The sequence below is a fragment of the Rhinolophus ferrumequinum genome, chromosome 20, assembly GCF_004115265.2.
Source record: "Rhinolophus ferrumequinum isolate MPI-CBG mRhiFer1 chromosome 20, mRhiFer1_v1.p, whole genome shotgun sequence".
NCBI lineage: Eukaryota > Metazoa > Chordata > Mammalia > Chiroptera > Rhinolophidae > Rhinolophus > Rhinolophus ferrumequinum.
This window is the reverse complement of record NC_046303.1, coordinates 1,436,464-1,463,572: the sequence shown is the minus strand read 5'-3', so window position 1 is coordinate 1,463,572 and position 27,109 is coordinate 1,436,464. Positions and strand designations below refer to the sequence as shown.

Here is a 27,109-nt window from a genome sequence, read left to right as displayed (position 1 = left end):
ACACCAAGAAAGACAAATAGGGCCTACAACCTTGTATGAATTTAGAAATGGGGTGACTGTCCAGTACAAACCTTCTCATCACGCCTCATGTTCTTACTCAGAATGCTTTCTGTTTCTCTCCCTTTTAAAAACATTGTCTTTTGAAAGTAGTGAATTATAACGCATAAAAACTGGCATTACCGTATTGCCTCCAGTCCACGGCAGGGGGTAAGAGCCTCCACAAAATAAGGTTGTTTAGGTGGTTTAAGTAGGACGGTTCGGAATGGAAACTCTTCTGGTTGTACCACACCTGAAAGACAAAGACAACTCAATGGCTTTCAGGAATCAGCTCTTATGTCAATTCGTCATCTGTCCTCATACATGAGGGACACGCGTGTCCGTGAACTTCCACGGCCCCTGACCCAGGCCTCCGAGGGAAGTTCCCGCACGGCTGACAGGGAGCAGTACATTCCAGGCTGCTAATTTTATGTTTATCTCAAGCATATAATTTACAGCTAAAAATAGATTAATTTTCCCCAGAACAAATGTGAACGTTGCTCTGTAATTATATTCTCACAGACAAAAAAGAACCTAAGCCCATCACTTTCTTCTTTCTCAGCTGGCAAGCTAATGAAATTTGACCTGTAAATTAAAAGTGGGGAAAAAGATTTTTAAAAATTACTTTCAAATTAATAACTGAAAAAGAAACATTATTTCTCAAAAATAAATTGAACTGAAAGTTTGCTGAGCATGGAGACTAAAGTAGCACGCCTGCCTGAGTGGACAGAGGTGATGGAGAAAAGAGAAGACTGAAAATGTTATTGAAGTTGAGATAATAAGTAGCACAAAAAATACTAATTGAACCATCAGTATCTGTATTTCAAAATATCAATTTAAATATATATATTTAAATATATATAAAATTGAAACATACATACATGGTGGGGAGGGGGGGTGCCAAAAAAATGTATACAAGTGGACACTTTGGTCAACATTGCTCAAGGACACAATAAAACCAAATAACTGAAGGAGGAAGTTAATCTCCTTCAAGGAGCATATTATGACACCTCCAAACAGACTTTTCTTGTGGGAATCATGAGTAACAGTTTCTCAGAAAAGCAGCTAAGTAGCTGTAAGGAAAAGGAATCACTCAATGAATATTCAAATGCGTAAAATTCTCTGAGAACAGAACGTCTGCCAAACATCAGCAGTGAGATGTGTTGGGCCCTTTTATCTGAAGTGTATACACTCTAGCGGGTGTTTTGATTAAATAAGCTAAACACTCAAGATTGACTGAAACAACCCATAAAGGTTCCGTCAGAGACATTCTACAAGATAACGAATTTATTCATATTAAGCCTATTCCTGTGCAAATTTTCCATTTTCTCTTCAAAAAGACTGAAAATTGTACAACCTCTTATGATACACCCTAAAGGCCAAAGTGAAAGGCTGGGCGGAAATGACTGAAGGTTCAGGCAGACAGCTGACACATCACCAGCAGCACGGCAGGAATCACGGCTCTCAGCCCACTGCGTGCTGGGATCACAGGCCTTCCCAAGAAGCCACTCAGTGACCAAAGGACCGTATCACACTGGTTTGCATTCCCACGCCTGGCAAAGCACATGCCAACAACATTGTGGATACAAAACAGTGCTGTAATGAGCGCTAGCAAAAGTGACCTCCCGGGGCCACCTGGTCCTAAGTTCCAGCTGGGCGGGTCATGGGGGTCTTCACGCCCCGGCAGTTAACTTGAGGGAAAGTCTATCTTTGCCTCAAGCAGCCCTGCCCATTGTTTCTGTGCACCTTGGCTCACACACCTTGGAAATAAGCCCCTCAAGAGACACACAATCGTGTTACCTATTGTGCAATCCCACCCCCCACCTTGCCTTTTCCCACCTCGATGCCATCTTCCTTAGTATTAAATGTTCCCTCTTTAGTATTAAATGCACAAAAGAAGCTGCAAAACTCTCACTCTCCAGAGCATCCGAGATCTTGCTCCCCAGCAACTGTCATCAGTTTGACTCAAATGAACTCTTATCAAAATGCTCTACAGGTTTGGCCGTTCTTACGTCGACAACATCAAAGCTTCAGGAGTCCCTTCTCAAACATGCACATACAGAAGGCGAATCTGAGCAGAAGGAAGAGAAGCCAGTGTCCGGCAAACACGTGTCACGCACAGCCCTGAGGCAGAGTCCCCGCGAGCCCGCTGCTGTGCCCTGACACCAAAAGCAGAGGCACAGCCATTGGCTGTGAATCAGAAGGTGCGGGGTTAGTGTAGACCTAAGGGTTAAATATTCCTAAAGGAAATGAACAGATTCCTTCGACAAACTATGTATATTCGAATTACAACCACATCACATGTCCAAAAGCCAGCAAATGCATTTTGGGTTACTTTTCTATCAAGCTCTGAATCTTGACATGTTCATATTGAGCTATGAATCTTCTCACTCGTGTCGCCTTGGAAGGAAGAGAGATTTGAACACTCAGCTGACAGGGATTTCTTAACAGTCTGCACAACAACTTAAATTTTTCATCAGGAATTACATTGTGAAATATAACAGTTAAAATTTTCTTCAGGGATTATACTGTGAAGTATGAACATTGAGATCTTTTATCAGGGATTACATTGTGAAATACCAGTAAAGCACCTTTATTCCACTGAGTAAACCTCCAACACGCACCAGCCCTTATCCTGGTAAGCTTTCCCAGGCTCCCATGAATATCGGAGTTCCCCCACAAAGTGGGGAGGGTGCCTGCCTTCCTGGGCTCACACCGATGGACCTCATTCCGGGAGTTATATGACAGGTTTACGAGTAGACACAACACGCCCACAGTCTCCTCTCCCAACACCAGACTATTCCCCCACCTGCTGAGACTGAAGCTGAATCTTTCCTCTTTCCTCATCTTACGGTTGCACTGACCTCCTTCCTTAGGAAAACCTCTGCTGTGACTCACCACTTCTGAGTTCCTACTAGAGAACCAAGGTGACTTTCCTCTAGCCCCGCCCTCATTCCTCCCAACTGAAGAGCCCCGACCATTCTCCGTGACACCCAGCGGACCATTCCTAATTAACAGGGGTGGTCCTGGCAGGGCTCGAAAACCAGGCCCTACGAGTAGCCCTGCGAAGTGGCTGCTTTCTTGGCGCCGGGACTTCTGGAAGATGAGGATTTTAGTACACACAGAAGACGCCCTTGGCCGCCAGGAAAACTAGTGATGTATCCAGTTGTCCTGACAATGGTGTCCTGAAAAATAGCTTACCTTCTCATTATTCTTTTTTTAGCTCTATTAGGTGAATTCTGAGCTTAACAAAAACAGTAACTTATTTACTGTACAGTCTAAAAGAAAATGCTTTGTCTTTCAAGGGCATGGTTATGTATGTCTTTACTTCATAGTAACAAACACTGTGAAATAAAGACAGTCAGGCATTTGATTTGGTTCCTCCCATGCCCACAGATATATTTGGATTATCACATTTCCCTAAATGCTTTCTAAATCAGGAAAGAAAAAAAAATTACCTTTGCCAGAGGTTTGGGTTTTGATATACTTGAATTTGCATCTTGAACGGGACCCGGGATTCGCACTCCAAAAGACCAACCTCCAAGCCTGGTAACAATAAACACAGTGTTAGTGTGGACACAGCGAGTGCCAGGACTCCTGATTGGGGGTGTTTCGTCACTGACTGCACTAGCTACAACGACCTTACAGTCTGTGAGAATCTGTGACACGACCACATAGGTGGGTCAGCATGCAAAAGAAAGTGGTGTGGCTCAAAAGGCAGCACCCAGGGAGGGCCCTGCTTATGGAGAAGGCCTGCATGAGGCTCGCCACATCAGCAAGTGTGCCTCTCAGAACTTCCCATCTTGTTGGGAACAGGCATGTCTGTGATCATCAGCACTCTCACTATTTCCATTAATGGCCATTTCTCCTGCAAATCAGCTATTCTGAACTACTGAGCCCCACGCTTTGCATTGTACTGCCTTTCCCACTTGTGCTTCTTAAGCTTCAATGCAAATATTGCCTCGTCCAGGAAGGTGTCCCAGTGTACTTCTGTTGGGTAGATTTCCTTCTCTTTTGGGTTCTCACAATACCCTACATCTCCAACAATTTATCAGTTGTCACACTGGGTTTTAACAGTCTGTTTGACAGTTTATCTTTCATGCAGCTCTGTAAGTTTTTCCTGGGTGGAAATTATATCTTTTTTCTCCGTGTCCCATGGGCTGTGTAGTACTTGGCACCTATTAAGCTTCCTAAAATATTTGACATTAAGAATAAAGGCACACATAGACTCTGTTTCCCACTCTCTGGATAAAAGGAGACTGAAGAAGGAATTCCCATGGTCGGGCCCTACTCTCGGCAGAAACTGAGGCAAAGGTGTGAGGATAGCTCCACCTGGCTCAGTTTAACTCCAGAGATACGGACTGAGAGACTTTCCGTGCCAGATACTATTATTCTAAGTCTTGGGCACATAAACTCCTGCCTTCAAAAAGCAAAGATTCTGGCATGTTCAAAGCTATGAAGAGGTGGCAGCAGAAGGGAGGCAGGGAAAGGTACAGCCACCAGGGCGTCAGGTAGGAGGGTACTGCTGGGACGGCAGATAAAAAGGAAACGCAACCTCAGCACCAGCCTAAACTGGCCTTGTCCTGTTCCTAACCAGATGCTAACTTGTTTTTCAGAGATAACAGAACGAGGCCACCCAGCGTGCAACAGGACAATGAGACATGCACACTAGGGAAAGAATTCACCCTAGAATAACCTCTCAATGTCACTGGATCAAATTCCACCATAGATTACATACTAATCCTCCCCAAAACCATCCAAACATGTGACCCACGAAAAGCCGCGGTCCCCTGGCGCCTGCGCACTAAGCTGTAATAATCCCCTAGCGCCTGCGCACTAAGCCCTCATGAGCCCCTGGCGCCTGCGCACTAAGCTGTAATAATCCCCTAGCGCCTGCGCACTAAGCCCTCATGAGCCCCTGGCGCCTGCGCACTAAGCCCTCGTTATGTCACAAAAATGTAATGTTGTAGAATATTCATCACTTTCCCGTTCTTCTTTCAAATGTAATGGAAAGCCCCCGGTAAGGGAGACAGATGTGAGCCTTGCCTCCTGTGTGCTTGGCTCACCGCTTGGGCCCCTGTGCGTGTGGGCAGCGGCCCTCGCTCGGTCAGGCAGCCAGGGACACGGGAAGGGCAGGGTCGCAGGCTCGGCGCACAGGCCGTGGGATGCTTTCGTATTGAAGCAAAGCCATGCATTTGGTGGCACGGGAAAATCTGATGGCGTGGTGAAGGTGACAGCGATTTAAAGCCATGAGAAGCACTGATTCCCATCCCCTCAGCTCGAGTCACCACTTGGGCGCAATCAAGGACACACACGAAACCAAAAATCTTTCCCCGAAATAGACTAAGAGGAACCAAGACAGCAGGTGCACCCAGGCTGCCGTGTTGGATGCTGCAGAGTACAGGGAACTCCAAAGGGCGGCCTCCACTTCATTATGCTGTTAGCTTGTGTGCGCTTACTCTCTAAGGCAGGAAACTGCTCTGCCCCCCCAGCCCCCACTTCCAAGTGAGTCTCGGGCGTGACTTCTCCCAGGGAGGCCTGGGGGTCGGCAGTAAGGAGTCTATTAAGGCGGCAGCATTTCTTGGGAGTTTTTATGAGTACCAAGGTTAGGATTAGACGTTTAACTGTCTAAGAACATTAGAATTTGAAACAATAGGATTTCCAAAGTAATTCCCGACAACTTTGAACGCACCTTGGTTTTTCACTTGGCAGCAGCAAATACTCCTCCAGGCGGAAGGCTGAGAGGTTCAGCAGCGTGTGGCCCAGGCGATTGGTCAGGTAGGGCGCGCTGACACTTCCATTTGGACATGGCTTTAATTGTTTTCAAGGAGATAAAACAGAAACTTATAACTCACAAACAGGTTTACTGACATTACCTTTACATGTGACTTTTCATAGCTTTCAATTTCTACTAAATTATCTATAGACTTTTATATATTCTGATATTCCAAATTTCTGTAAGAGTCACCTACACCTGAGAATTATACCAGCATTCCACTGAGACCTTTGCAGCCAATTCTATTGGGGAACTGCAAATCCTTTTCTGTATGTAAGTTTGGGAAGTTTCACTGGGGTGGTCTTGCATTTGATGAACCTGGAAGAATCAGAGGCCACCAGTGCGAGGATGATAAGCCCAGGAATTCAAACAGACGTGTTCTGTCCTAAGTGCCTGAAGGAGAAATTACACTTGAATGCCAGCCTGGCTCAGATTCGTGAAATAGTCTCCCAACAGGGTATGAGGCCGCTCAGCACAACCGAGGCCCGGGGCCGCAGGGGCCACACAGCAAAGGCCCTGCCCTGCCCCCGTCGGGATTCAGGCTCCATATGCTCTTTCTCCATTTCCCAGAACGTTCAGAAAAGATCATATGCTAGAACAGTCACGACTCTAGGAAATGACACCTCTGGACCTGTCACATGAGCTTCCAAAGCCTATTTTCTCATTAGCAAAATGGAAATAACAGCGTTACCCAACTCATACGGTTCTGTTAGATAAAGACATACATAAAAGAAAGAGCATTATATAAATTTAACATAGTACTTTCAGGTTCTTGATAGAAAGTCTTGTGGAAAGACGAAAAAGGAAAAATAGTCATCATTATCGATTATAATTCAGCCACACCAGTGATCTCAGTCACCGGTTCACATCATGTTTTAGTTTCTCTGCCTCCAGCCTGTCTCTTTCCAACCCACCTACCAACACATCACAATACATCTTTAAAAACACTATTTTCATTTAGATGATTCCCATGCTGAAAAATTCAAATTCCTATCAAGATGTCAAGCATCCTCAGTGTCTTTCTCACCACATCTGTTAAGTTCTCCTCAAATATAACCTCTGCAATTAGCTGAATACTGCCCCCCCCCCAGGTGCCAGGTCCCAGTCTCTGGGACCTGTAAAGGCTACCAGACATGGCAAAGACTTCGCAGATGTTTTTAAGTTAAGAATGCGGACGGGAGATTGTCCTGGACTGGCAGGGTGAGCCTTAACGCAGTCACGTGTACCCGCAGAAAGGGGAGGCAGGGAGGTCAGCGGAAAAGAGATGAGACGACCACGGAAACCAAGGCTAGAGTGATGTGGCCACAAGTCAGGGACGCAGGATACCAACAGATGCTGAAAGAGATGAGGACAGATTCGCTCCCAGTGCGTGCAGAGGGAGAACGTGGATTCCATGCTCATGACACTGATTTCAAACTTCTGACCTCACACTGTGAGAAGACAATTTATGTCACTTTAAGCCACTCAGTTTGTGGCCATTTGTACAGCAGCCAGGCAGCTGTTCCATCTCTGTGCAAATCACACTCACTCCTGCTCACAAGTGTTTGATCAGCCTACCCAAGGAGAGTGAAGCCCCGAAGGCCCTTGTCCTTCTCAGCCAGCTCACTCCCGTTCCTCTCGGAGCCCCTCCAAGGGGTCTCGTCTAAACAATGACTCGGCCCTCAGGAGCAGAGCTAACCTTGGAACATGGTGGTTGTTCTGGAGAGGCCACAGCGCATTGGATAAAATTTGAAGGAAGTAAACGTTCTTGTAAACCAGGACTTCGGCATGAACATGAATTTCAGGGGAGAGAAGTACTCACCTGCCGACAGAACACACTTAACTGGGCTCGTGTGCTCCCTGCAGAGTAGGGACATTCTGTGGGTGTGGGCCTGCCTTTCACACCCCAGCATGTGTCTCATCCGGGCCGGGCCTACAGAGCGCCCCCTTTCCTTAGGACTCATGAATTCCACCTAACAGCCTCTGTCCTCAAGTTCTCTGAGTCCTAGTGTGTGGACCAGCAGTGCGTCCCCAAGAATACGGGTGCCACAAAAAAAGGATTCTTTAGTCAAATAATGTGCAGAAAATGCTGCACCCTTTCCACCCATTGTCAGTGCATTACCAGAGAAGAGCATCTCGGAAGAGCTGCAGCAAAGAAACCTGTTGAATACAGCTTCATCCAGCGTTTCTCAAACTTACTTGGCTTCGAACTTTACCACGTGAGACCTTTTTCCTGACCTATACTCAAGGTTACTGAAACCTTATAGTTCATGTAGGCTGGAGTGAATGTAGGAACATCAGCACCAAGCGTCCTGACACACAGCCACTCATTCCTCTGCCATTGGCACCCAATCCAATCCCAAGAGCTTAGTAGCTTGTAATAAAAGGAACCAGTATAAAGAATTAAGTCAGGGCTACAGAATAAGAGCACGGCGCGAAAAATCCGAGGTTTCATGACTAAATAGAGTACACAAGGCAGGGAAAAAACAAATCACTGTGTCCAACAAAACATCAGCAGAGGCCAGCTGGTCACTACAAAGCAGCAGCAAATACAGCTGAGTTTTCTGACAGCCGAGGCTGAAGGCATCACACAGGCCAGTGGGGCCTGAATGTCTGGTGCGGGCGCCATGTCATCACTCATGTCTATGCGGACATTTGGTCTAAGAGAAGAAAACAGACCAGGTCCACCCAAAAGGAAACTCTGCAAAGTCACTGCACAAGGAAGAGGGACGTCCCCATGGCCACGGAATAGAAAGGCACTGTACAGAGGTGGTCATTCCTTAATGGAGCCTCAGTTAATTTAAACTGAGATTTTTGCTTCTCTGTCTCTATCAGTTAGAGTTGCCACATGAGCTGGTTGGTGGTGGCTCATAGGCCCAGGCCTTTTATTAGTTACCTCTGGAGATTTCCTTTGACTTGAATTCCAATCAGTTTTCCAAATAAATTTCAGTTTGTTCTCCTTAAGCAGACTACAGAGCTACAGCCCTGAGTTGAACAGCAGAATACCTACACGTGTGCATTTTTGTGGGAATCAACCATAGAACAGATAAGTGGTGTCTCAGCCTTTAATATCTAGCTCTCGGAACGCAAGTAATAACATGACGAGAGCCCTGAGGTCATCCTGCATTGAAGTTTGGGAAATTTCTCCCCAAGGGCAATTCTCGCTTCTTCATCGTTGCTGAAGATTAATGAAGGAGGACCACTGTGAAATCCACACAACACCCGTCTTGTACAAATGTTCACTTTATGTACTGAAACTGCCCAAAAGCAGCTCATTGAGTAAACCAAAAAGTCACAGAGGCTCACCGAGTTAAGAAAAATGAAGATTTTATAAATGAAGTAAACTCATTCTTGTTACTTGAGGTGTAGACTTTAAAAAAAAAGATTAAAAACATGGCAGAAACCTACCAGGCAGGCACAGGAACCCTGGACTTTTGGGTGAGAAAAGGGATCCGTGTTCCAGCAGGAAGAATTGTTCCTAAGAAACAAAAGAGAGTGGCCTTTCGAATGGTCTTTCCGACTGCAAAGCTGCACCCCCCAGCAGACCATTTGGTCAGACATGGTGGTTCCCACACACTGTCTCCCTCTTCAGAAGGCAGAGCCCCCTGCTGTTGGCACAGCTTGAGCTGTTAATCTGATGACAAGGTTTTATTAGGGACAGTATTTCCAATCCCATTCAGCGGTGCTCTGTACTGATCATAGAACCAGGCTCCGGGACTTCCGCTGGGGCGCAGGGTCTAGTGGTGCCGCCTAGGCCTCTTGTCTCAAACACAAACACCTTCAGCACCGACATGCAGCTAACAAACACAACGAGCTGCTCATTTCTTTTCCTGGCATGACAACAACTTAATCACCATGTAAAGAAAAAACAATTATTCCGTTTCCATAGGAAGAAAGGCTGTACAACAAATTGTTATGAAAACAACCTGAAGCCCTGGGTTTTTTGTTCCAAAGTTCTCCTATAGCTTTGCTCCTCGTAGGCCTCATACTTGGATTTTTTTTTACTAATGTGTATAAATCAAAAGTTGCTTTAGTAATGGTAATTATTCCTATTTACTCAAAAACTGGGAAAGACAGGAAGAAATTCCCATTTACCGAACAAGGCACCCGTGAGATATTTTTACCCAGCCTCTTACGGGCCCCACTTTTCGGGAGAGTAAGCGGCAGTTCTGAGAGGTGAGGCACTCCTGCAGGCCAGGTTTCAGCAGACAGGTCCTCGGAGCTCGACACCCAGGCCAGCTGCTCTGGGCTGCGTGGCTCCAGCAGGAGAAGCCATGGAAGAGATGCCCCCCCAGTGCAGTGAAAAGAAACATGCCATTTCTATTAACCAGGTCAGCAGCTTCCAGAAGGAAACTTACTTGTTTTAAATAAAATCTTGTGCTTTGATCTGGGACCTTAGTAAATCAAGTCTTCTTTGTACAACATGGACATAAATTATTATTAATGGAAATATTCATAACATCCTTGTATGAGGCAGCCCCCAACACCCCCCCACCAGCCTTTCGTTATTTAGACCAAGAAATGGGGTAAAAATGGTTACAAAAGGAATAAGTTAAGAACAGACTAGGTGGATTTCACAACGAAAACATAAAACCAAAACACGGACCCTGGAAAGCAGGGGAAGGCTGAGGGGGAAAGCTGTGCGATTGGTTTGCAGGCGGGCCCAGGAAGGGAGCCCTGGGACAGACAGAGTGGCCTTGGAGACCCACTGCCACGTCTGTAGAAAACTGAAAGTTAAATAGGTGTCTAAACAGAATTTCCAGTGTGCTCTGCTGTCCTTAGCATTGATTCTGCTTTGTCTTTTCTCTCCCTCTTGAAAAACGAGATGAAGACATGTCTTTTTTCAGCCAACTCCTCTTTCTTTGCTGCAGCATAGGGCTGAAAACCAGGCCACTTGGGCCCCGATTACATTTCAATTTCTCAATTTGCATCCTGCACGTTTCAGTGGAGGGGAGGGAAATAAAAGCGTCGCCAAAGAAGCTTTCATTTAGTTAAATAAATTACTTTGCTTTTCAAGAGAAGACTACAGTGAAACAACATAATTAATTTTCTATTAATTCTTCCTTACTGAGACCATTAATAGTTATTCAGTCTGGAATAACTGCCAACATGACTAATGAGCCAAATCTGTCATCACAAATTAGAGAAACATACAGGCCAATCTTGCATTATTATCTGGATTTTGATATTTATTACTTAAAAACATACACTTTAGTCCTTACTACATCATTAACGGTTTTTATCACTTTCCTATTTCCTCTCCCCAGAAGCTGGAACCCCTGCAACTAGGGCCATATCCTATATCAAGTGTAGATAGCAGAACCTCAATAAATAAGTCAACCAAAATAAGAGAGAAAAGTGTTCATGAAGACAGGCTTTATCAAGGTTTCATAAAAAGATCCTCTCTAAATTATCATTTTAAAATCCTAGGGGGGAAAAATATTCAAAGTAATTCACTCCCAAACTGATGTTACTGACTTTTTAAGTCCCTTTGGTTTAAAAAGAATTATAATTAATATTTTCATATGCACAACTTTTCCTTAAAAGTAAATAACAGTTAATACATAGTTCATGTTTAATTGTTACTTAATTTTTTAGCTTTGGGTTTTCTTAAAGAAATTGAATGCTATTAATTATTGATTAATGTTTTTTGCAATAACATGAACCGTGTGTTTACTAAGAACAAAAAGGGCGATTACGTAGCTTATTTCTGGTCATTTTAGATGGCAGCTCCCATTAGGCCTGTTCGTACTAACCCACGTACTAACCTATTCGGGGTCTAACGCTCATCCCGTGCAAACTTGCAACATGAAGCGAGAATCGTGGTGGAGAGCGTCCTCCCTGCCTCCAGGGGTAATGGCTGGCGCTGCCCTTTTGCAGGCGGCATCTGATACTTACAGGTCTGGGTTTGGGTCAGCACAGAGCAAATCCTGGTCTTCAAACTTCCGCAAAAGCACGTGGGCAAGACCCATGTCGTCACTCTCACTGCTGTTGGTCATGAGACAAAGAAATAAGGTGGGCGTCGTTAGTACTCGCCAGGCCTCTCACAGGACAAACCTGACCTGGCAGAGAGCCCTGGGAAGCGGATCCAGGCATACGCTTCCTAGCAGCTCAGGTAATCATTCGCTGATTTTTATGGTAAAGCCAAACCCGCAATGGAATGAAGAAATGTCTTAAAAGCACAGTTTTGCCCCCACAAATAAGCATTTTTATATACTTACCTTCATACTGTTTTATTCTTTCTCATCTTTTCACTTATTATTGTAATATTACCATCTTTGGCGTTTTTGTATGGTTTTTAAAAATGATTTTTAAAGGCCCCATAATATTATATCATGTTAATATATTAAAATCTATACAGATATTCTCTTAATGTTGGGGCTCTGGTTTGGTTTGAATATCCGTTCTATTACATAGCCCTGCAATAAAATAACTTACATTTTTTTCGTTTCTACATGTGACCTATATTGAATAACATTTTCTCGGGAGGAAGTCCTCAGTACAGAATCCCACGTGTGCTTTAGGTACATATTGAATGCTAGTATTTATTTTTCTGGCACAAATCTCAGAAGTCAGTTGACAGGTCAAGAAAGGTCACCCACACTGAAATTCCTTATTGCAGACACCACCAGCAATAAGGTGTGCTAGTCTTCTAGTTTGGGGAAGTATAGAAACAAACTCTGTACTAAATTTTATACGTCAATTGTAAGAAATGTCTTGACTTGAGAAAATGTAGAAGAAATGATATTTTAATCCTCTCTAAATTGGACTGATTGGGAGTGGAGTTCATTTTGATCCATTAAAATTCTGAATTTATAGATTTATTACTTTCTAGAACTTACATCATATCAGTTACAAAATGCTTTTGAGTAGATGTCCTTGGGAACACTTGTCCCCAAAATAAAGAAGAATGATGTATTATTAGCGTGATACTTATGTGCAAACAGTTACCTCAAATTTTTTTGCAAAGTAGTACATACATTAACAAATGTACAGGCATGATTGCTTTTAAAGAACTTACATTATCTTGTCCCAGGAAATGTAAACAACCTCAGTGTAATCTTCAACCACTGATTCTTTTGGTTGATTTCTTTGTTCCCCGAAGTAACTTTCTGAATTATTATCAGCTTTCAAATATAGGAAGTCTGAGTTGTTAGGCTTACTGAACCCCCACACTCCGAAAGTAACAATAAAAGCCCAGAATGAGAAGTGACTTCCATATTTGTGCCGTATAGCTCGCTGCATAGATGGGAATTTTACAAAGAGATTCCTAATTTCCCTTAGTCTCTAAAATACCAATCTGACATTGTCTATGCTCAAAATTTACCAACTGCTCCATGTTACCTACCAGAAGAGCCTTGAAGTAGTATTTAAATCCACTGCCCTCTTCAGGCCTTGACATCTTTGGACAAACATTGCCCAACATTCTCTCCCAGAAACCCACGCCCCGCCCAGAGAGCCCGGCAGAAGCACCTTCTGATTGGTCGGACCTGCCGTGGACCTGCCCCTCAAGTGCATCCGCTTCTTGCTATTGGGCAGGAAACCATGCCCAGCTCTTAAGGGGTGAGTCCCTTCTGCCAGGAGAACTCCTCTGCCTCCTTTTCTCTCCTCTTTCTGCTCAGTGGTCCTGACGTCCCCACTGGGTTTTAACTGTGGACTTCTTCTCAGTCTCATGACTGCAACAAACATCCCAGGAACGAAAGGGCACAAGGCTTAGGACAGTACTTGGAACACAGAGGTTCCCCAAAATAATTTGTTAAACAAATAGTGGTATTACTGATGAGCTGAAATCATAGACCTAATCCTTCATCTCCATTTTGGCCTTCCCTGACCTCTTAACTTTCAGACAGGAACAATTGGAATGGAAAAGGAAGATGAACTCATCACACCAAATTAGTTTTGTAACTAATTTGTTTTGTAATTAATTGTAATTGTTTTGTAATTAATTAGCTACTGAGGACAACTCTGTTTTCAGAGCAGTAATGTGTGTAAACTTATAACGCAAACACCACTGTAGCATCCAAACCCAAAAAGAATATTTATAGAAAAACACCATGTTTCCCACTGCATAAAATACAGCAAAGATTTTAAAATACTCAGGTGGCTGTGCAAATGAATAAAGGAAACCTCATGTGAAATGGAGTCGGGCGGCCTGAAGGGGGAGCTCTCGCGCACCATGTCAATTACACATCCCAACAGGAAGAGAGAGGTTCCTTGCATTCCCAGCCCCGGCAGGAGGAAGGGAGATTTTCTCCTTGCCCAGCAACAAGCCCAGTCAAGGGGAACCACCACAACTCAGCCAGTGAGAAGCCGTCACTGCCCCAAACTCTTACTTTCCACTAAAGGACTTGCATTCAAAGCACACCCTCCCCACCAAATTCCTCCTTTTTTTCTATAAAGTAATGGTTCCTCTCCTTTGTTCGCTTGACTTGCCTGTAGTTTGTGCTACAGCATCCTTATCCCAAATTGCAAGTCTTTGCTGTCCTCAAATAAACCCGTTTTGCCAATAAAAATAGCAGGTTGTTTTATTGTTAAGGTCAACATGGTTTACAACTGGCCTAATATGATTCCCTATGGCCAGAAATACTCAATGATGAAACATGCTGAAATTGACAACAAAGTTATGTCCCATAAGTAGGCAGTGAGACCTCAGTATAAAGAGCTTTCAAGTTTCTGACAAACGAGAAAACACTTAAACAAGGAAAGAGACATATTTTCCACTGAAATGTTGTCCATTAAAAGAAAACGTTATTTGTGGCATCTGTGAAAATTCTCAATTGCCCTTTTTTGATCTATTAACCCAAGAACAGATATGAAAGTTTGAAATACTTTTTCTGGAAAAAATATGGATCCATAAAGTAGTTTTCTTGGAATAATTACTAAGAACAAGATTTAAACTTATGGTTTACTTTTTACTGTTTTTTTTCCTTAGGTCTAGAGGTGACTGTTTTATTAAAAAAAACTGTCTTTAAATTGTCCCTGTTGCCATAAACTCAAATGCTCATTCCTACACTGTCACGCTGTGGTTGCCTTATCCTAAAGTGCCGTTTAGAAGCATGTGAAGTCTGTCCTGCCAGACCCTTGTACTGAAAGTTCACGGGTAAGTGTGAATCCTAAATGGGGTCACTGTTCCTCCCTCCAAGTCAGCATTTCTCGAAATTTGACGTGCACCAGAGTCCCCCACCAGCCTGGCTGAACCAACCACCCTAAAGGGTCTGTGTGTTGTAAACTAGGTCACCACCACCACCACCATCATGATTCTGATGCAGATGGAGATCAAACCAACCTAGAAAGACCTGGGGCTGCTGGGAGCTGAGTGACCCACACGCCTCTCTCCCTACCACTTGCAAATCCAGGCTGTCTGCATCTCTTGAGCCCGCTGGTCTCTGGTGCTGACCAGCAGGTGCTCTCAGCTCTGTGACAGTCACTACAGGCAGCGCTGATCTAGGGACATCTTGCCCAGGCCACATGCGGATGCAGCCTGAAGACCAGACGCCGAGCACCAGGGCAAGGACCAGGAAGACCGGGCACTCAGAGACTTCACATCCCCGGAACGCTGACCTCAGCCTCCCCTGGCCTCCTGGCCCCAAAGAGGGGAGAAAAAGCTGGACTGCAGGGGATAGATGCCTTCCGGCTCCTGAGCAGGGAGGGTGTAGGAAGCAGAAAGCTTCCCTCCGTCCTGGGAGCAGAGAAGCTTCTGGAAGCCCTCCTGCTGCTCTTCAGAGGTAGAACTGGCCTTCACCCTGTCACTCTCAGAGCCACCGCCAGCTGATCTAACAAACACGATCCCGGCAGCTGGAGCGAACTCAAACACTGCAGGTTCTTAATGAAAATAATGTTTATACACAAAAATAGTTAAAAGGGTAAATTCTGTGTTATATGTATTTTACCACAATAAAAATAGATACAGTCACGCAATGAATAGACAGACACCTTAAATTAAAAATAAAGTTAATTAATAGGAATTGACATATAGAAACAAGTCAATATGTATAAGGTTATTTGATAAAATGAAAATTGATTAATATTCAATAAAACAAAAAGGGATTATTATCTATCTTTCCAAATCTTGTAGGCACCCGATGTTTGACTATCTTAAAATGTCTTTTAATAAAATAAAAGGATAATTACACACTGGTAGCAGGTATTCACAATACACAAAAATGAAAAGGGATTAATATAAACTCACAAAGAAACTATGAATAATAAAAACATCTAAAGAAAAAGCAAAAACACAAAATATATTTTTTTAAAAAGGACAGAAAATAGAAATAACTGTGTCCCAAAGTAGAGCCGTTTGAATAAATTACGGCACCTCCATGCAGCACTCTCCCACATATCCTTGAGGACAGGAAACGTGCTGCCCTGATTTACAAAAATAGGTGAACAAATGTTATTGAGTGAAAATGCATGTGCTGAAGAGTTCCGCAGTATGACCTCATTGCCACAAAAGATAAAAATGTCTGTGGTTCAAGTATTACACATGCCACGTGGAGGACTGCAGACCAATAGGTATGTGGTGGATCGCGCTGGTAGGGTTACATGTGATTGGTTTTTATTTGTTTTTGTTTTGGGCTAGCATGTATTTTGTATTCTTTTTCTTTAAGACACAATGTTATTTTTAAATTAAAAAGCTAAAAGTTACATCTCGTTCAGACTGGAGGAGTGTGACAGACGTGTGAATATGTGGCCAGAATGAAAGCAGTGGTAGACAGCCTGACACACTGATACGGTCACGTTAAATACTTCATAAGAGAGGAGGAGAGTGGGTTAATAAGGGATGTGGCCAGAAAAGGCAGGAAGGCACCTGGAGGAGGGACACAGGGACACAGGGCTGTGCCGCGTCCCCTCTTGGTTAAACCCAGGCCCCTGGGAGCAAAAAGAGGTGCGAAGGAGGGAAAGCACTAACCAAAGAAAACAGAAACACAGTGAACCATTTATTACCCATTTTCCTTTTGTTCCTGCACTTGTTTAAATCTAATTCCAAATGACTCATCATCAAATATTAGTAAGCACTTAAGTCTAGTTCCTTACGCTCACCATTTTAACGGCTAGACCTCTGACCAAAACAATTCAGTCCTGGCTGCCCATCCTGTGAACCGCCCAGTTAACGTGCCAGGGGACACCAGGCGTCCCCAGACCAGAGTCCCCAGCCCAGACAAGCGACAGGGCCTCCTGCAGAGAGAACTGCCCTGCAGCCTAGGATCCCACCACAGGCCACGCAGGGCAGGCTCGGCGACGGTCAGCCAAACCCAGTCTGGAGGGCAGCCCGCCAGGGAGGGAAGGCTCCTTGGAAGTCAGGGTCCCTCTCTCAGGGCCCAGTCCCATGTGGGTGAAACGAAATCCTGGAAGCTCTGAGGACTTCCTGAACAAAACACAGACAGCTCGGGACTCACTGACAGCAACACCAGACCGACCCTGGCCTGTGGTGTACATGGGCTCAGACCCACAAAGAGAAAAGTCAGACATTTCTCTGTTGTCCCAGACCAACCATGCAGGATTTGTGAAATATACAATTCACAAACTTTTCTAAAATCCTCAAAATTCTGGAACATGTCTAGTCCTCCCAGTTCCTGCTCAAGGCCGTGGGCTGCTGTGGGCCAGGCCCTTTGCACGTCAGGCAGTGGCACTATGTTCCCTTTCACCAAGGGGAATCAGGGGTCCTGGGGAGAAGCAGGGTACCCAGGGAGCCGAGGTCAGAGGCCAGGCCAGACTCATCTGCCCTAAACATCCACCTGGACTCAGTTCCTGGGAAGACCCGGAGTGTCTCAGAGCTTACCCTCGTGCCCACGGACCTCCAAAATAACGAAAACCAGGTATGTTTGAAATTCTTAAAACTATCCAAGCTGTTGCCAGGTATCTATCATCTGTCCTGACATGACTCTGCAGGGAAAGGAAAGAGACTCTTACCTGAAGAAGTAAGCTTCGGCCCGCTCGTAATGGCCAGGTGTTAGTTTGAGGGGAGGGTAGTCAACGGCCAAAGGCCTCACCATGAACAAGCCCATTGCCAAGGCCACAAAGAAGGGGGGCAGCAGCAGATCCGACAGCATGCCTCTCCAGGCCCGGCGCGCGTGGCAAAGCCGCTTGCTCAGGAGGGCAGCCATCTGGGTGAGAAGCAGCTGACCACTCCATGCAGGTGGGGTCCTGGCAAAGGCGCCATCTGTGGGGACAGGAAGTTGCAGCCTGAATCACTTAGGATCCCAGCACCTGCTGGTTCTGCGATGCCCGTCTTCCACTTACAGGTGAACCTAGGGCAGCTCTGAGCACAGCAGTGACTGCCCACACTAAGAAAGAACTCTCTGGAATGTTCTATGCAACAGGACGTCTCATGACATCAAATGGCAAGAACAGAGTTGCACTGTAGATTCTTGTTTCTGAAGGGAATGGTAGACACAAAAGGACAAAGAGAAGGGACCTTGTGTTTGTATTTATTGGCTAAAATGAAGCCTGCTACATTAGTGCAAATTCTAACACAAGAACAGCACGACGTTCTGATGGCCCATGCACTGATGGAGGGGGTGGGCTGCAGAGAAGGTGCTGTCCCTTGTTTAGAACTCCTGATCCCGGCATCCTGCTGTGCCCCACCTCCTCCTAGAGGCGGAGAGGCTGCTCCCCTCCGTTCTTACCCCACATCCTTCCTGAGGAACCAGCTTACAGCCAGGTCAGGACTCAGGGGGCACCATGCCAGCCCGAGTCCCTGCCCTTGGGGCCCACTGGCACCCCAGATGGAGAGGAGGCGGCCTGTTGGTAGCTCTAAGTCAGACCCCTTAGCACGGGAGGCTGCAGCAAGCCAGCCCCCTTGTTCCAAGAGCCAATCAGAAACCGGCTCTCAGGGAGCCAAGGGTCCAACTGGAAAGTGCAGCACGAGTCTTGCGTCATCGATTTTTGGTCGTCTTGCCAGGCTCCTTCTCTCAGTGATGACCTGGGACTCAACAGGAATCTCCACAGTAAACCTGCTCCAGGCCCGCCCAGACTGCAGGTGAGAGCATGTTCACATCCAGAGAGAGGATGAGATGGCAGAGCAAGAGGGGGGCGGACACCAGGAGCGCAGCCCTGGTCCACGCTGAGGCCATACACTGCCCGCCCTCAGCAAGCCCGCGGCTTTCCCTAGCCATTCCTTGTAAAATGTTCCAGAAAACCCAACACAGAATGTTTTACCAGAGAAGTGACCTTACAAAAGGACACGTGTAAAACTGACTGTACTGCTTACAAATAACAAACTGAAATACAATTAATAGAGGAGCAGAAAGTAAGTTTAAAGTCCCAGAAGAAAACATTCTTAAAGCAACTGTACCATTCGGAAAGACAAATTATGTGTAACCACGCTGAGAACAGAGGGGTAGTTGGGAGGGAAATGCGCGTCTGAAATAACTCTGCCATTTGTCAGATCCGCTCTGGGTGACCCAGTGTGTGGCAGGCCCTGTGCTGTGTGGCTTCTGTCCTCAAAAAGGCAGAACACAGGGGCTGCAATACAATTATAAACAAATCCGCCAAGACGCCGTAATCAAGTGTGGTATCGATGTGGGCAGAGTGTGGGGGTTGGTGCCACAGAGGGGCCCTGAGACAAGAGTCACGGAAGTGGGGACACTTAGGCAGGGCCCTTAACCCAGCAGAGATTGCAGGCCATCAAGAAAGCACGGATGGTCAAAGATCCAAACGTAAGACAGTGAAAATAATGGAATATTGGGAGGAAATGTGTGTGGCAAACGAATGTGCTGCATGTGGCAGGAGACGGGGGGCAGGGGCGGGAAGGTGATCAGACACCCACCCAGAAGCACCAAGGACCCCAGGTCTCCTAGGGGACTGAGGCCTGCTCAGCACGGGGTTCTCGTGATGAGAGCCTGTTAAAAGGCAAAGTAACTGCGTAACAAGTGGGATCCTACAGAGGGTGGGCGCTGTGGGATGAAAGCTGTGACCCATAAACCAGGCTGCATAGCAGTCACCTGCTGACCTTTTTAAATGCTGATTTCCAGGTCCCACCTCAGACACAATCATCTCCGTGGACTCAAGAGATTTTCAAAAAATAACTTCCCAGGAGATTATGAGGCTCAGCTGGGTCAATGAATCGATGCACAACCAATGGGGACTCGTGTTAATGCTCATAGAGCAGTTGTGAAATCGGCACGTAGAGATCTCTAGTGCTGGAAAGGGGTATTACCGAGCTACATTGGATCATATAAATATAGCCCCTTCCCAAGCATTTTTTCAGGTTATAGTGCTGATGACACCAATTCATGGCATAATGTGTGCAAATCTATTAGGATAATTATGTGAGTTCTCAAACTCAAGCTGAAGTTACTGAAATGCTCCTGGTGGCCCAGCCCCAGGTTTGCCAACGTGATTATGGAGAGCACTGCTTCCTTCCTTGCTGGCCTGTGGCTCAGGAGCTCTTTCTCTGACTGGGGAGAGTGTCCCCTCTGGGACGGTTCAAGAGGAACGGAAAGGCTGCTGGTAGGTTCGCCGACTTCTGCTCCCACCATGCTTCCTGTCACATCCCCAGAAGTCACACCCCATGATAACTGGCCGTTAAGTGGCATCTTCTGACATTCCCATCTAGCTCCCCACACTCTGCTGCCTGCTGGGCTGTGCACCTTCTCAGCATGTGTGCAGCAGGCAGTGGCTATAACACCTGTGGATGGAACACAGGTTTCTGTCCACATAGCCAGGTGACACAAAATAGAAAGATGACAGACGGCCTGTGCTCCGTTCTCCTCAGTACATGTGCCTGGTGATGGGAGAGTGTGCACACAGTCAGCATGGCCGTTTATGTGCCCACTGGCCCTGCTCAGAGAGGACCATTGGGAGACCCACTGTGTGGCGGGAAAAGCTGAATCTTTCACATGGACCTGGGCCGGAAGCCTGCAGCGTGCTCTGTGACTTCTGGACAATGACGGACCCTCTCTGAATATCATTTCCCTCAGTTGTAAACTAGAGACTCACAATATTTTCCTTCCAGGTAATTATCATTACCATCCTTATGAAACAAGCCGAGCAGGTATAATGTCGGCCTCCGGTCATAGTAAATGCCCACCAGAGAGGCCCAGTCAGTCGGTGGGAAAAGGCACTGCTCATATTAAGAAACGTAAGTTCTCCCCACCTCCCCACATATGCTGATCGGACATAAACGGGAAAAGTAAAGGGCTAAGACAGTCCACGGCCATGAATCAACCACCAATCAAATACTCATGGCTAAACTCATAAAAGTAGTCACGTGAATAATTTAACAGATAAAATGCTGAACCAAATTGTGATGAATTGTCTTATTTGACTTATGAGTGCAGTTACACTCAAGGACTCTAGTTACATCCATAATTATGCATTTGCATTTACCCTGACCACCAAATTGATGAGGGAAAATGTGCAATTCTGTTTTTTTTGGTCTGATGGCTTCAATTTTCAAGCATTAACCCTAGTGAGGAATAACCGAAGACTCAGCGTGCACTCAGTGTGAGCTCCACATTACCACGTGCACCCCATGTCTGGAAGATGGTAAAATAAAGCATTACAAAGGCAATACTTGCAAGTCGATTTTAAAAAAAGAAGAAATGTCCCCAACCAAAAATGGCCAAGCAGCATGCACAAATATGCAGCTTATTAAAAATCTACAAAACAGATGATTACTGTAAATTAAAACAATAAGATTCCCAGCTCACTAATGTGGTAAGGATTAAAGACGTTAACACCAAATATGATTGACACTTAACTGTTTAAAGAAACAGCCCTTCTTATACAGGGCTGGTGGCAAAAGAGATCATGCAGACTTTCTGTGGGAAACAAATACAGCAAATTCCTACAGGATAGCTGTATTTTAAAAATCAATACACAGAAGTTCATCAGGCATATCAAACACGGTGGTTTGTTACATCGGACAGAACAGCAGCAAGAAGTTGGAAAGAGCTTGAATGTCTGACACATGGGGATTAACTGACCCACTTATAACAGAGCCCTGCAGTGAGCTGTGTTGGCCTCTACCTGGGGGCGGGGAGGGGGTAGCATGCCAGGTAAATACTCAGATGTGCTGTTCACTACATGTTGTCAGTGAATAAAGCAATTTAAGCTAGAATTACGTCATCTTTTATAACAAAGTCTGTATACAAACATGGAGTGCAGCTGATTACAATGAGTGGGAGAGGAAATGTGGCCCAAAATATTAACGGCATTAGCCAAAAAAATGAGGGAGGATTAAAACATTAAATATGTAAATAAAGGAAAATAAAAATATATCATGAAAAAAGAATGTTACACAATAACACATATAGAATACATACAATTTAATAAATACACTAGTATTGAACCAGAAAATATTTTGGTGTATATACTTTCAGTGAAAAGTTGTCTTTTATGAAATAATTTCTACACTTTATATTCTATTTGACAAACTGTTTTTATTCGAAAAGGTAAAGTAGCATACCCATTTTCAACCTACTGAAAGATTTATTTATGTGGTGAGAACATGGCTACTTTAATGTTCTTCACAATATTTGGTTTCTTCAACAATGAATATTTATGCATCTTGTAATCAGTAATTATTTTGCGAAGACTATACTTATTCAGAAAATGAAGAACAACTTTATGAAATAGAAATAGTATCGTTTTGTGTTCACTGGGTTACAGGATTTTAGAGTTGAAACGGACCTTAAAGCTAACGTAATTCAATCTCTCACTTATATATAGATGCACCCAGTTCAGGAGAGGCTATGAAATATGTTAAATGTGAGGGAACAAAATAGTACTGACTACGTTAAATCCTGGGTTATCGCTTTGAATACCATTTTCAAAGGCTGTCAGTCTTATAAAGGAGTCAGACAGAAAACGAAACACGTCAATTGAAGCTGAGCCACACAGCATCACGTATGGAGCTGCGGGACAGAGCCTGTGCAGGGCGGTGCCATGCAGGGAACTGACAAGAGTGAAAAAGTGCCCGCTGATGGGGAGGGAGGGCGCCAGTGTGGCGGGGACCTGCCAGGAACAGACGAGGATTCCGAGACAGAAACACAGCGACTTGGCTAAGGAGAGGGTATTTGGGTGTCACGACTACACCCCAGTCATGAGCTGGGACTTGAAAATCGTCACCAGATAGGAAAAGGCATCAGTCACGCATCTGCTCTCTCCAGTGAAACACACCCAGCCGAGCCGCATGGGAAACGAACAGGGCCCCGTGGTCCCTTGGGAAATGCTTCTGATTAATCAAGAAGGTGACCCTTTAGGAAAGGCATTAACAGAAATGTCTCACGAGGACCCCTTAGAAAAGTCCAGCGCCAGGGCTCAGGGACGCACCCTTGCTTGGTCGTGAGCACACGGAACATTCTGGACGGGTATGTGCCTTAGTGACCCCATTTACAAAACCTGCGTGCAGCCCTCCATCTCTGCCCTGGTAAAAAACCACAGTTTATGACATTTATACAAATCATAACTAATTATCTTATTGACACCATTTGGGTAAGAAAACCAACAAAACTAAACATCCCCTTAAGAAAGGGAGGAGGGGGAGGAAAAGAAAGAAGACAGAGGGAATAGAAAAAAGAATAGAAAGAAAAATAAAAGGAAAGGAAAATGTTTTTGCGACACTTGTATGCTTATTAATATGACATAAAACCCAAAATACAGTTATCTCTTAAATATTAATCCTGGTGATAAAACATGAACAAATTTTAAAGCTATGCTAGGTTATTGTACCTTGGTTAAATATTTCTTAAAAAGCAAAATCAATATTAATGAGGCATAATTCTTTAAAAAGCTAACTAGAAGCATATCTACCTAAATTGTTTTACTCATAATAATTTCATAACTATACATTACCCATCTTTTATAATGCTTTCCTGTTCATTTCTTATACAATGCTTTACCTGTTCATTTCTTAGAACAACCATACTGTTTTTCTATGCATAATTTTTCTAAGAAAAAAAAAGAAAAGAAAAAAATAATAAGATAGCTGGGCATAGCCTTTGTTTTAAAGTCTATTTTATCTGGTATAACTACTGCTACCCCAATTTTTGGGGTTTTTTTTCTTTTTTCATTTTCATGAAACAACTTTTTCCATCTCTTTACTTTCAGTCTGTGTGTGTCTTTCGATCTGAAGTGAGTATCCCAAGAAACCCAAAATGCTCCTTCAAAGGGACATGTGCATCCATATGTTCATTGCAGCATTGTTTACAGTGGCCAAGATGTGGAGGCAGTCGGGGTGTCCATCCACCGATGAATGGATAAAGAGGACGTGGTACATATATAGAATGGAATATTGCTCGGCCATGTAAGAGAATGGGTCCTTGCCACCTGTGGCATCATGAATGGACCTGGAAGGTACTGTGCTGTATGGAGTATGTTAGACAGAGAAAGACAGATGCAGTGTGATTTCGCTTATATGTGGAATCTAAAGAAGAAAATAGACAAATAAAACAGAAACAAACTCATAGATACAGAGAACATTTTGATAGTTGCCAGATGGAAGGGGTTGGAGGTGGGTGACAAAGGGGAAAGGATTAAGAAGTACAAATTGGTTGTTACACAGCAGTCATGGGATGTAGGGTGTAGCATGAGGATATAGTCAATAATATTGTAATAACTATGTATGGTATCAGATGGGTACTAGATTTATCGGGATGATCACTCTGTATGTTATATAAATGTCTAATCACTATGTTGTACACCTGAAACTAATATAATATTGTATGCCAATTGTAATTGAAAAATAAAACAATTATTTAAAAAAGATAGCTGGGTAAGACTAATTGTCTACCTATCATGCAAGTTCAATTGCTGCACCTGTGATGTGTCATTAATTTGGTTCTTTAAAGAGCACCTCGCTTGTAACAGCCCAAATTACAGCATCAAATTCAGATCTCACTTTGGAACAGGTCATCCCTTACACCCAGCCACAATTTTTGAACATTTTAAAGGTTGCTGGAAGTCGTTTGAGTCAACCTGCCTTAAAAAGACAGTGACCTCATGTTCAGGGAACAGGGGTGACAGCCCCGGCTTCTCCACTAACTACGTGTTAGGTGGGCAAGTCACTGCATCAAGGACAGGACCCCTGGGGCTTCAAGGCTGCCCACCCCACTTGGGTTTCAAACCTGAGCTCCCTCTGAGCTGGTGATGGGCGGTGAGGGAAATGGAATCCTGATGGTTTCCACACAGCCCAGACATGCTCACCTTGGTCCTGTTCTGACCACATCGGAGAGGTGGGTGTGCAGCGGGCGGCGGGTGGCCACTTGGGCTCCACTGGCAGCAGACCTCATTTGAAGACTGGGATGAACAGTTTCTTTAGGAAAAGTTTGTGATGACATGCAAACAGGAGCAAGGTGGCATCTGGTACGAGTGGGGGTGGGGAGGTCTATAAACAGCTGACCAGAAGAAAAGCGTCCCCACCACCAGGTCTTCCCTGGGACGGTAGCCCTGTGTCCCCTCCCAACTGTCCTGTCACCTGCCATGTCTGTCTCTTCACAGGCAGTGAAGTCTTCATGACGGCAAGAGTGGAGCTCAGTCCTCACCCTCCAGCCGCTCACACCGCCTGATGGACGCGTACATGGAGGGTTACCGCACAAGGGCTGCATTCAGCATCAGTGTCTGTTTCTGACTTCCCCAACGGGAGGCTTGCGTCCCTCGCGGCTCCATCCTTGCCCCTCAGAGAACACCACCTAAGCATCGCATAGTTCCCTCCCGCTCTCAGCATTCACTGTCATGCCTGGGGACTGGAGAGCTGTGCTCGGGCTACTACCAGTGGCTCCATTTCAGTCCCATTGTTGAGCAGAGTGAAAACAGAAAGTCGAAGCAGGTGAGAAGGCAAAGCCATGTTTCTCTGCTGTGGTTTTAGGAAATGGATCAGATATTCCGAGGCACGTCTACCCACGATGGAGGAGGCCTTGGGGCTGGGGCTGGGGCGGGGAGAGAGGACCGAGCTGGCAGCGCAGGGAAGTGAGGGTGGAGAAGCCTTGCGGCTTCCTGAAGGCAAACCGCCGATGGACGCCATCCACAGCCGCTCCTGCCAAGTGGCCAAGTGCTGCCATAATTACCCTGCCTTGGAGGCAACGACTACTCTCAAGAGTGAAGCACATTCTTTGTCAAATATTCCACATACAGATGAGATTCCCTTCGGGAAGGAGGGCTAGCACTGTCCCTCACCAACGCTGGGCGCTTCCTCCGGCCGCTCTGATCCGCGTGGCTGCCAAGTCTCAGTGCCTCCGGCTCGCAGCCTCCCACAGCCCCGCTGCCTTCTGGCACCTGCCACCACCGTTACCCGGCCCAAGTCCATTTCAATTCCATTTTTATTCTGGCAGACTGTTTTCTGCAAAGCACCCCGCCATCAGCTCTGCTGGTTTTTCCTAATGTGGGAAACAAACCTTCTTTGGCATGTATCGTTGGCAGCAGTCACGTTTCCTCCCCACCTTGCTTGCAGGAAAGGCAGTTTTTGAAGTTTCAGGAAATATGGACAAAAAGATAAAGAGAGCGCTGTGGGGTTAACACCGTGGTTAAGCCCAGGAGACAGAGAACGTGGGACGGCTCTTTGAAGAGGCAGAGAATTACGGCCTCCTCACGCAGGGTGGGCTGTGCAAACAGAACTGTCTTACAACGCAAATCAGAGGCTGCAGACCCTGCCCGTTAAGCACTGCCGAAACCACTTTCCATCCGCACAAGAGCAGCAATTAGGAATGAAATACAGAGGATTCAGCTGTGGAAGAAGATGAAGTTCAGGTAATGTGGTACTGCTTCAAGAACAAACAAAAGGCGTGGCAAAGCCTTGGAAAGAGAAAACAGCTGTGTCCAGATTCACTCTGCATTCGATGGACTTGTGGTCTTTCACATGAACCTCGAGCTTCAAGAGACTCTAACAGGCTGCTCTTCACAGCAGCGCCCATAGACCCCTGTGGGAATCAGGTGCTTGTTTAAAAATGTAAGCACCGAAGTCTTCAGAAACAAAACTAGTGGAAGCTGGGTCTAAAAATCTGCCTTCTGAGGAAGCACACAGGCTGTGTGTGTGTGTTTGTTTGGTTGTTTGGTTGGTTGGTGGTTTGGTAGGTTGGTTGGCTTTGGTGACAGCTATCCCAGCGGGGGTGAGGGAGAAGCCAGTGGGTCTGACTTGCATTTCCGTGATGAGCAGTGACGCCAAGCACCTTTTCATGTGTCTGCCAGCCACGTGCACATCTTCTTTGGGGACATCTATTCACGTCCTTTGCTCATTTTTCAATCAGGTTATTTCAGAGCCTTCTGCTATTGAGTTGTAGGAGTCCCTTCTGTACTTTGGCTATTGACCCTTATCTGATGGATGATTTGCACACATTTTCTCCCGTTCTGTAAGGTTCCCTTTGCATTTTGTTTCCTTTG

At 45.3% G+C, this 27,109-nt stretch overlaps 1 protein-coding gene across 1 annotated transcript in view; it reads right to left on the bottom strand.

Moving 5' to 3' along the window:
- The window catches only part of ABCA13 (ATP binding cassette subfamily A member 13), a 241,923-nt gene that overhangs the window by 70,964 nt on the left and 143,850 nt on the right, over window positions 1-27,109 (bottom strand). The window contains exons 39-44 of the mRNA XM_033088866.1: window positions 17,702-17,951; window positions 11,690-11,779; window positions 9,200-9,269; window positions 5,729-5,847; window positions 3,495-3,582; window positions 181-289 (exon numbers count right to left, since the gene is read on the bottom strand). Of these exons, the coding sequence (XP_032944757.1) occupies window positions 181-289; window positions 3,495-3,582; window positions 5,729-5,847; window positions 9,200-9,269; window positions 11,690-11,779; window positions 17,702-17,951 (726 nt within the window). The remainder of the gene's footprint in view (window positions 1-180; window positions 290-3,494; window positions 3,583-5,728; window positions 5,848-9,199; window positions 9,270-11,689; window positions 11,780-17,701; window positions 17,952-27,109) is intronic.